At 38.8% G+C, this 10,758-nt stretch overlaps 1 protein-coding gene across 2 annotated transcripts in view; it reads right to left on the bottom strand.

Annotated features, from left to right (window-relative positions):
- ror1 (receptor tyrosine kinase-like orphan receptor 1) overlaps positions 1–10,758 on the bottom strand; it is a 138,605-nt gene that overhangs the window by 39,981 nt on the left and 87,866 nt on the right. Inside the window, exon 2 of one of the 2 annotated variants that reach the window (XM_046049531.1) lies at positions 4,628–4,690. The exons of the other annotated variant lie outside the window; for it this stretch is intronic. Within the exon in view, the coding sequence (XP_045905487.1) occupies positions 4,628–4,690 (63 nt within the window). The remainder of the gene's footprint in view (positions 1–4,627; positions 4,691–10,758) is intronic. 2 annotated transcript variants of the gene reach the window in all.

The raw sequence follows: 10,758 nt of genomic DNA, 5'->3' as shown, positions 1-10,758 counted from the left end.
TCAGACATAAAAACACATTCTCATATTATTGCTCTTCTACAAAGTTTGAAGAAGGATATCAACACACCAACACACACACACACACACACACACACACAAACTTAAAGAACAGTAACAGAAAAAATTGATTCTTAAATGTATCGCGATGCGGACGTGGAAGATTCTGAATCGATTAACAAATGTCAAAAATTGATTATCTAAATGTTAATTGATAACGTAATGTTCACGGAACACAAAAAGCTGAACTCTCAGAAGTGTGGAAGTTCAGCACCTGGACAGTCTGTGATGTGCACATAACCAGTGTTTTGCCTGTATTCCACGCATTGCGCCCGAATGATCACCCTACTAAAAATGCACATGCAAGTTTTACTCTCATACTGTGCAGCACGGCTACACTCAATGCTTGGCTGGCTCTGTGTGTGTGTGTGTGTGTGTGTGTGTAGCGAGCGAATGAGAGAGAGGGAGCGGCAGAAAGTGACAGTGAAAGTTAGTGGAGGAAAATATTAAGTTACTTAGTAAGCTTCAGTCTGGTAGTAAATGTCCAGTGTCGGTCACAGTATGACCGTTAAGAAAGTCTGTTGTTTCCCCAAATGCTGGAAAAGTGAAGGCGGTTAGTACTAGCTAACGTCTCACTACAGCATGTTTTTCAGCTGCTATCTAAGTTAACGTCAGCTAAATTAGTAACAAAGTCCCACGGTTGAGAACATCAGGCTAAATAGGTGTACAGCTCTATCCTGTACACATACTGTATGTTACATCCTGTTAAATATTTCAGTTTTCAGAGGTCTGAAAGCTGGTTCAAAAAAGGACGGTGGTGACGAGGAGGAATCAAGCCTAGTAAAAGTAAATTAGGGATGCAAACTAGTCCTTTTAAGTAATTGAGGAGACATTTCTTTTGGATTTTATGCTTCAAGAAAAAAAGATGCATCAAGATGCATTGATAATTGTTTAAAAATTGCATCGCACCCCAGAATCGTAATCGAATTGTGACGTGCTTAGAGATTCCCACCCCTAACCAACATAGACTCATTTGTCCTCGGTTTGCTTTAACAAGCCATGTAAATGGATTATCAAGACAAAATTTGATAATAAACACAATAGGTGGCATATAATTGAGGGTGCATAATTGATATCCTGGACAAATTCTGATGATTATAAGCCAAGAGATGTTCTGACAGAAGAGAATGAAAATACACAAATATTATGTGCAATGTGTGGGCGAGAGGCTGAATGAAAGAAAATATTAAGTGCACCAGTTTCTGCAGTTAATTTGTGTAACTTGATTCCTTTCATAACTTGTTTACTCAGCTGTTTATCTTTATTTTTCAATTTAACCTGCAGGGTCTAATTATATGACCATTTGTAATCACTTTAAATGTCATGAGACAACAGTATGAGTACTGCGATGGAAGAGATAACTCTGCTGTGTTGAATACACTGAATTTGTCACATTAACCAACTCACGTGTGTGTGTTTTGAGGCAAACTGTAAAGCACTTCATCAAATTGCTATATAAATGCAGTACATATAGAAAGTTATAATCACCAAACTTTGAGGGACATGATTTTAGGTTGTAGGTGTGTGTAATGTGTGTCTCAGATAAGACAAGGAAAAAGGTTGTAACACTCCCTTAGGCACACACAAAGAAATAACAGTATCACGGGGTGCACGCACTGGTAAACCTGGAGGTCATTACTACTGGTGATGCAATTGTCTCCATGATTGTGCATGACAGTGTGTTTGTGCATGCTTGCTTCTGTGTGTGGGTGTGGATTTCATTTTGACATGACTACTATCAAAACAAAGTCATGAGGGGTCTGCTGGGAATCTGTGCCTATACACCGTTAATAGTGCAGTGGGCCGAATCTTGCTTACATGCACCTCACTGCCTTAATGTGCCTGTTGAATGTGACTATATTATCTATTAGAACAGACTCCCTTTTAAAAGACATGCATGTTTTGCTGAAGGCAAGAAGGTCACTTTATCACCATCTCATTAGTTGAGTTGATGGAAAAGAAAATGGTCTTTGGAGCTGTGTGCCTGCACACTTCATTAGCTATTATAATAACTGACAATAAAGCAGCGGGGACCAGAGGAAGGTAAAGAAAAGACAAGAAGAGATGATGAGATGAGAGGTAGGAGGAGGAGAAAGAGAAAGAAGTCCTGCCAGTATCTGTGTAACAAAGCCACTCTGTATGTAATTGTCTTGTGGTGAGTGTTGTGGTATTTGGCACCAGGAGTACTGTGAAACTCAAATCATTGCTGTGGACTGTACCTTTAATGTGGCAAGCGACTAAATTGTGCCCTATCAACAACCGGCTATTGGTTCTGTACAATCAAACACTCACACGCAGGCACACAAATGTAAACACAAGCACACCCACAACACACAAATCATGCATGTTCTAAGTTGCACAATACCTTTTCATTTCACCAGCAACATTGCATTCTATATGTGAATATATGTCTATACTCAATAACGCACATGAGTAAATCTGAAGCAGGCTGCTCTCAGCAAGATGCCGGCACAGAAACCTGAGTGGCTGTACAGCTAACTAAACATACGAAGCTGGGACTGTAACTGCCAGCTATGGCTAAAGGTGAATTTCATTAAAGTTGGGTCACTCTCCAACAGAGAAAGAGAGCAAGGAAATGAAGTAAGGGAAGCAAAATGGGTCAAATGAAACAAAGAAAACGAAAGGAAGAATGAAACAAAGAAAGCCCCAGGGAAAACAAGTTCAGTAAACTATCATCACCCTGATTTCAGCCCAATAATGAGCCTCTTTCAGCATGATAACTTCCTGCTACTGATGCATACTGATAGAGCCACGCTACCTGAATGCTGTGTGCTTGGTCAATCAAAACCATTCCCTGCCTGCAGACAAAACAAGTGGTGCAATCACCATCCATCCATCAGATAAGAAACAGATGTTAGTCATGGGCTGAGCTCAAAATGACACACACACAGCTACACTACTATGAACACAGGGGCGCGAGCATACACACGTGCAGCCTTTGTAGGTTTTAATATTCCATGTTGTTGTGGATAAATAAAGCTGTTTCTATGATTTGTTTATAACTACTCATCACTGTATTTAGGACCTTTTAAACATCTTTGGTTGGTCACTATAATCATTATCTTGACTACATAAACTGCTCCATCCTCCAGAAACTACTGTCTTAGTTCTTGCCTGTATGTTTAACAATGTCTGTTTTTGTGTACACAGAATCTGCTGTGGGACGGATGTTGTGGGAGACTTGGCTTTACAAGAGATGAATTAAACTAAACAGACAAAATGAGAGAGCAAAAAAAAAGGTCAAGTTCAATAAAGCCTCATGTTGAGGTATCTTCTTGGGGGATTTGGCGGATGTTGGCTATCCAAGCCCAGGGGAAATGGAGAAGAGAGAGCGAGATTTGACTGATAACTCTGGTTAACATTGTTAAGGATATATCCAGTAAACTTTATGGATCTGACTCAGTCATTCCTGCAGTGCTAACAGAGGCTTCCTCTGTCAGGATCTGCTGATCTAAAACTGGGCAGCTCCAGGAGACGTGGCCATCCTCACCACATAATACATAATTTTAATAAACTGGCAAGAATTTTCCTTCCTTATTAAGGAAGGGAAGGAATAAGCTGACCATAGCTTTGAGTGAGAACCAACCAGCCTTTAAGGCATTTTTATTCCCACAATGCATCTCAATTTTCTTGGGCTTTCTTGTCAAACGTAAAAGAAATTATGTATTGAGTATTATATATTGATTACACACACACACACACAATGCTGTCTGATCAGCATATTGATATGCCACACCTGTGAGGTGGATGGATTATCTCAGCAAAGGAGAAGTGCTTACTAACACAGATTTTGACAGATTTGTGAATAATATTTGAGAGAAATAGGCCTTTTGTGTACATAGAGAAAGTCTTAGATCTTTCAGTTCAGCTCATGATGAATGGGGGCAAAAACAAAAGTGTTGCATTTATAATTTTGTTCAGTGTATGTCCAGTGATTTTCTCCTGCAGCACATCTTCAAACAACTAAATTTCTCCTTCACACAAACTTCCTATATTTTCCCCAAATGGGAAGAGGTTGCCTGGCAGAGTAACTGAGCAAGTTGATGAAGTAGGTGGGTCACCATGGAAGTTGGGCTGAAAGATACTTCAATGTGTGAGAAGATGTAGTGAGAGCATCAGCACATTTTGAAGCTCCAAATGTAGCGTTTGCTTAAGAGAAAACTAAAAGTAGGTCAGTGGAAATTAGGGAAATGCAGTGCACCTGTGGCTGTATTCCCACATGTTGAGTAGATCAATGTGTAATTTGTTCCATCAATTATCCTCTATAGTGGCCTATCCTGGGACAATGGGTGCTGTCTGGGTTGCTGAAGGTGACCACTCACAGAGGATGTGTAATTTCTAACACATCACTGAATGTAATTTCAGACAACACAACTGGGGTTACAGTTATTTTCTGTTAATATGATATGTTAACTGTGAACATATCATCATGTTTTGCTTGTAACAGATGTGTTCAGAGCTTTTAGAATTTTGCTGAAAAGAAGTTTGTTAAGGATGTGTTGAAACTGAGTCCTGCATATTGTGTTTGTGTTTATGTGTTTGCATTTACCATCACTAGAGGTGTTCCATGTAGTGGTAGCTAGCACACTCGGGTCTTGGGGAAACTCAGACCCTGTAAACAGAGGAAATGAAGAAGACTATTAGCATGTTTTTGACTGTTGTGTCCTCCCACTTTCCATTTCTATTTCACTAGTTCTACACCAACTCAAGAACATACTACAAACTGAATGAAAACTATACATAGTCAGCAGCTTCCCCATTCTCTGTGATGAAACTTAAATGTGCGGCTGGGACTTCAATGAGAAAAACAATGCGTGGAAACATTTCTCAGGAAATTAAATCCTTGGTTCCTGCGCCAGTGTAGCGGCTACAGCAGACAATAACATGTTCAATTTGGATCAGAGTATGTAAATTACCAACCCAATGCTAAACACAACAACAATAAATGCAACAACAGTCACAGTGCTCTTGCGCAGACCTTCTGTGCCAATATGATGTCTCTAAATTTAAAACCGCAGAAAGGCTATATTCTTTCATTTAAGTCCAACAAAGTCAAATTACAAAGTAAACATTAATGTGATGACTAATGCTGCTTTAATTATATTATTTAGGAAATAGACAATAAAAAATCACAATGTTGCAGCCTATTCTAGGTAAAACAATGAATACAAACACAATTTTTCCATCTTCCATCCAGCAAAACACTGGTGATAGCCTTGTACATTTGCTGTTGTAGATCAAAGGTTTAAATGTATAACAGGGAGCCCTTCAGCGAGCCATGTGGACCCTAATGCTGCATTATTACCAGCTGACGACAGAGCAGCCCTCTGCTTTTCATTACAGGAGAGAGGAGACAGAAAATGGGCTTCAGTTTGCACTGACACAGGTCATAAGGTGATTCCAGACAAATGAAAAGGCCCGTACAGGACTTAAACATGCTGGACTGAGAAGGATGGAACCTGAAACGGTTTCATCTTTCCTGATTCTGTGGACAACTGACAAATATTCAACACTCATAAATTATCCCACCGTTACAGTGAGTTCAGCTTTTCAGGCTGACCCAGTGTCTGTGTGTATCTGTGAGTGCAGGCTGGCATAGTTTAATGTGATGAATGATCAAATGGCTGCCAGCCAACTGATGGCATGCGTCGCACATTCACATTGCAAAAAATGCAAGCATGTGCAGTGACAACTGTACAAACCCTCCCTGTTCATCCAGTACTTGAATGTGTTTTAGCAACACATCTAAAATGAAAGATAAGCTTATAAACCATTTATTCCTGAATTTACAACTTGAAAACATTATTGTCATGTGTGGCGTGCAGGCTGACAGTCAGGGAGTGTGAGGAGAGCAAGTCTGCAGTCAAACAGGACCAGGTGTCTGACACAGAGTCATGCTAATTTGGTGATAATGTGTTGTTTCTCACGTGCTGTGACAGGATGGTAACATGTGGTGGTGCTTGTGAAATGAGCTTTGTTAATGAGCAGCGCTTTGGGCCTCTGCACATGTTAGTGAGGGTGTCTGGAGGCTAAGGAACAGGCCCACAACAACAGGCTGGCAGCTTTATGAGTTATTCAAGATTTTTACAAACTATGTAACACTGCAGGTTTAATATGCAATAAAGATAAGTGCGTGTTCATTATAATATCTCTTTATTAAACTGATGTTCAATTTCTATTCAAACAATAACTAATAACCTCTGCTAACTATTTTGTTGTCCCTTCTTGAGAATATCTTCATCTTTGTTTTCATGTTTTTGAGTTTTATTATGGGACCCAAAATTACTTGCTGATTTGTTCCAGTAGGCTCCCAACATGATGCATTGCATTATACTGTCTAGTATAGCTTAGTGTATTATAGTGAGTCTTGGCCCCAAGGTGAGTCTAAATTCTTACTGTGTTCTGGGTTGATAGGCTTAAAGAAACACAAGCTCTTGTGGTTTACAAAGGACAGAGGAGAGGGGATGTTGCAGCTCACTAGCTCCACTAACACAAAGCTAGCCAAGTGCAGCCAGGTGAGAGTTCAATAGAGGGGCTGGACATGGGAATACAGGGGAATGAGGAGGGGAGAGGGAAAGCAGTATCATGAGGAAATTTATAAAAATTATATGGAGAAAGCAAAGTTGCACAATTTTCAGAAGAATATAATATAAATAGAATCTAAAATGTAGTATTTTCAGGAACAGTATTTTTTACTTACTGCAATTTTGGGTCTGTCTACTTTTAGGATTTTTCTTTCCAGGAGCAAACAGTGGCACAGGTGATTTTATTGATATTACTTTTGCAGATAAGGCCATTGTCCAACTTGATGAGAAGTTAATCAGAAGTTCATTTTCTTCAATTTCTCCCTTTTCCACTTTATTTCTCCTCTATTTAGGTCACATCTGTTAGTTCTCTTTCACTGAGACAATCATCTGGAATATCTGGGATGATTTGCAGAGTAATTTTGAGATTAGCTTTCTAATGTTTCTCTGTAACAGAGGGAAGCAATTGTATTACATCCATTTATTAATGACGGCCTAAAAATAGGCCCTTTCACAGCACCTGTGTCAGTTTAGATCAGTGGTTCTTGCAGTTATCATTCTAGCCCCTGACTGGATCATGATACTGATTGTCTCCCATATGTTAACTGGAAGAGTGTATTATAAGGATGCTGGATGCCAGTATGAATCACTGAAAAGTTTAGATTATAGTAGAAAAAAATGTTTCTTTCAATTTTGTTAATTTCAGATGAAATAATGGCTGATACTAGTGTCTGAAAAAGGGTCTGACTTTGACCTGAGCTCATGGTTAGCATCTTCATCATCGTTAACAACGATGGCAATTTTAATTACCTACCAAAATTTAAGTATTGAGGTGACATATTGTTTTTGTAACAATAATATCAGGGTTCCCACCATTTTATGAGATCATTTTCCAGGACTTTTCACAACATTTTCAGTGATGATCTAGCTGGTATGACAGACAGGGATCATGTCATACAGTAGTATGTTCCTCTCTGCAGTGGTCTGATTTAAAAGACGTGCAGTCTGTGTCTGTAACTTATCTATGAAATCATCTATTACATCTGTAGAAATAATGACAAATTGATCTTGGATTGTTTCACTACTGTTATTTTTTTTTAATAATACTGCCATTGTTTTTTGTGATTTTCTTTTGGAAAGACCTTTGTGTTCTATGCTTGGCAAGTGTTATTCTTATGAATAATAATTTTTCCTCTGCTGCCTGAACACCTCTAACTGAATAGCCTCAACACAAATACTAGCCAACAATTTTGGCTACTAACAAATTCCAGCATTCTGCTGAACGTTAGCTTTCTAAAATCACTGTGGTCTTTAGCTCTAATGTATGTCCACTGTCACAGCGCCACACTTTCTTTAATTGTCACAACAAACTTGGTGTATTGATATGCAAGTGCAATACCTTCAAAAAACATATATAAAAACACATGTGTGCAAATATCAAAAGTTAATTGATGTTCTAAAGAACATGTCACAATAGGAAATTAAACCAAGCCGTGGAATAAATCACACTGTATGTTAGCCTCTTTACTAACAAAGCTAATCACAACCCACTGTGAGCTACGGCTAAAAGGTTTCATGGCATGTTACGGTCCATTTTACCTAATTGTAGTATTGAGTTTGAAAAGACAATTCTAGCAAAGCAAAAAAAAGCGTTGTTAGCCAGATTTTAGCTGGTATTTGATGCACATACAGCTGGGCTTCATTAATTTTTTTTTGGACCCAGGCTTCCTCTTCATTCTTGTCGTCCAACATGTGATATGACATGTCTCGGGGGTGTGTTAAAGTTCCCATAATAAATGTTAAAATAATTCTCCAGGACAACACAAAATTTTCCAGGACATTTTACCACTTTTTTTTTTCTTTTTTCTTTTTTTTTTACAGGTGTTTTTCATGCTTGGAGAATTGGTCAACTGTCTTTTTCCAGGATGCATGGAGACCCAGAACCATTTGTGCACTGATACCATCTCTGCCCGTTGTTTTTTATTAAACTGATGACGATTATCTCAACTGTTAAAAACCCTAATTACCTTAGTACCTTAAAAAGCAATATAACGCTGGATTATAGAGCCATGCACATATTTCAACCGCATGTCAGTAGTGATATTTAAAGGCCATATTGGTATGGTCAGTGTACACACATCAAAAATCTGGATGTTTGACAACCATTATAATATCACTTTTGGAAAGTTTCGGAACCTTTTTTTCATTTGCAACTGAGTGGCACTCAATTGCCATCCTAGTGGCAAAATATACAGTAAATGGTTAACATGAAGGTGCCTTTGAGAAGTCCAGACAGCAAATCTCCGCACAGAAATGTTCCATGAGAGCAGCCTTTGATCCTCATCCAGCTGTATTTGGCTTGTGATGATAAAAATCACGCAGGGACATGAGCTTAACCCCTATAAAGCTCTGAGAATTTGGTGTGACTTTACTGTTACAGCAGTATATGGGAATTAGTGAAGAACCTCAAACTTAAAGGCATGGGAATGAAGGAGAGGCCTGAAGTAAAGTAAAGATAAGGGAAGGAGAAAGTGAGAAAGAGGGAGCCTCAGAGGGTAAAGCTGAACCAAAATCAGAAATGTTCAATTTGAGCGGTTATGCGTTGCAACTAATGTGCTGTTATATGGTCTGGGGGGCTGTGTTTGGAGCCAGGCTGGTTGGTGTGGTGAGTGAGACTGATGTATAAGCCATCCCGCTCTGTTATTAGGGCCTCTCCCAAGGTCCTCTTCCTTCCCCATTAGCTGGAAAACTGACCTAACTCTGGGGTTATCTGGAAGAACAGCAAACCCACCATTTTCACAACACAGCTATGTCATATATCTGCCTTAAAGAGGTGAAAGAGAGAAATGTGAAGATGAGGAAAAATCAGGAATTATAATAATTTCCTTCTCCAATTGTCTTCTTTCTTTCCATCCACCAAGTTTCTTTCTCTCTTCTTCTCTCGCCAATCTCCCCCTAATCTTGCTTAGATTTTTCCCTAAGCCACTTGAAGTGGTACAAATATGTATGTGAACAACTATTCTTCTTGTATTACCAACTATACAGTTACAGACAGTGAGAAGATTGAAATAAACAGATAATCTCCCACTGTGGTCTGTATCCAGAACGAGACAAAGCAGCATTTCAAGCTGAGCTGCCTTAATGAATTATTAGCACAATTAGGCTCAAGATTGGAAAATGAGTGGAAAGCTACACTCTTGGCGAAAGGACAGGGATTTGAGAGAATAAAGATTTTTTATGCCAAGAGGGAGAGAAGAGGTGGGAGAAGAAAAGGGGAGTAGAGAACATGGAGATAAATGGAGGGAAGAAGACTTGGAAAATGTGAGAGTGCAGAAAAAAAGACAACAAGAGAGAGAAAGTAAAACAAATACAGAGTGAAGGCACTCATAAAATCAGTTTTTTAAGAAGTGGGCTTCTGTTCCACCAGGCAGAGTGAAGGTTTGTGTTGGCTGGAGAGTTTATTCAATGTCATTGTGTAAATAACCTGGTCATACAAGGGCATCATAGAGTCAATGGACAGATGAGGATACAGGAAATATGTAGGTAGATGGTAATTCTACTGACTGAAATACCAGTTCATTACAACTTGGTTCTTATTTCCGTAGTTTTGACCATTTCTACAAGATTTGATAACATTGTCGTTGCCAAAGTAATGCTGAGATCTGGGCAGGAAATGCAAACAGTTACAACATGATTTGACATGTTGTAAAGCCAAGCGATCAGCCCAATTATCTGAAAAACACTTTATATGAAGGCGAGATAGAAAGTGAGGGCATCATTTCCATAATTAACTCAACTTTTGCACAGGAACATTTAGTGTGTACACAACTGTGGCAAGTAAAGTAGATAAAAAAATGTACCAGGAAGTTAGTCCGTAACCTGTGGTAGATGTACAACATACTGTTGACTGTTTGGGAAATAACTTCACTGTTTGCCTTTATTTTCTGTTCCAACTAAATTTGAGGGTTTGATTAAAATGAGTTTGAATTCTTGTGTTTCTTGCCCTTTGACTTCTTTTTAGGCGTGTCAATGTGTTCCCGACTTGGTAAGTAAGATGTTTTTATTACAAATACAAATAATGCCAAAACTACCAAAACTGTATTAAACCCTAAAATAGTTAGTACTAATCACTATCTAGTAAATAGAGAGTGACTTC

The sequence above is a fragment of the Micropterus dolomieu genome, linkage group LG05 (genome assembly GCF_021292245.1).
Source record: "Micropterus dolomieu isolate WLL.071019.BEF.003 ecotype Adirondacks linkage group LG05, ASM2129224v1, whole genome shotgun sequence".
In the NCBI taxonomy this organism is placed as follows: domain Eukaryota; kingdom Metazoa; phylum Chordata; class Actinopteri; order Centrarchiformes; family Centrarchidae; genus Micropterus; species Micropterus dolomieu.
The sequence above is the reverse complement of the archived record's forward strand: the minus strand, read 5'-3'. Positions and strand labels throughout refer to the sequence as shown.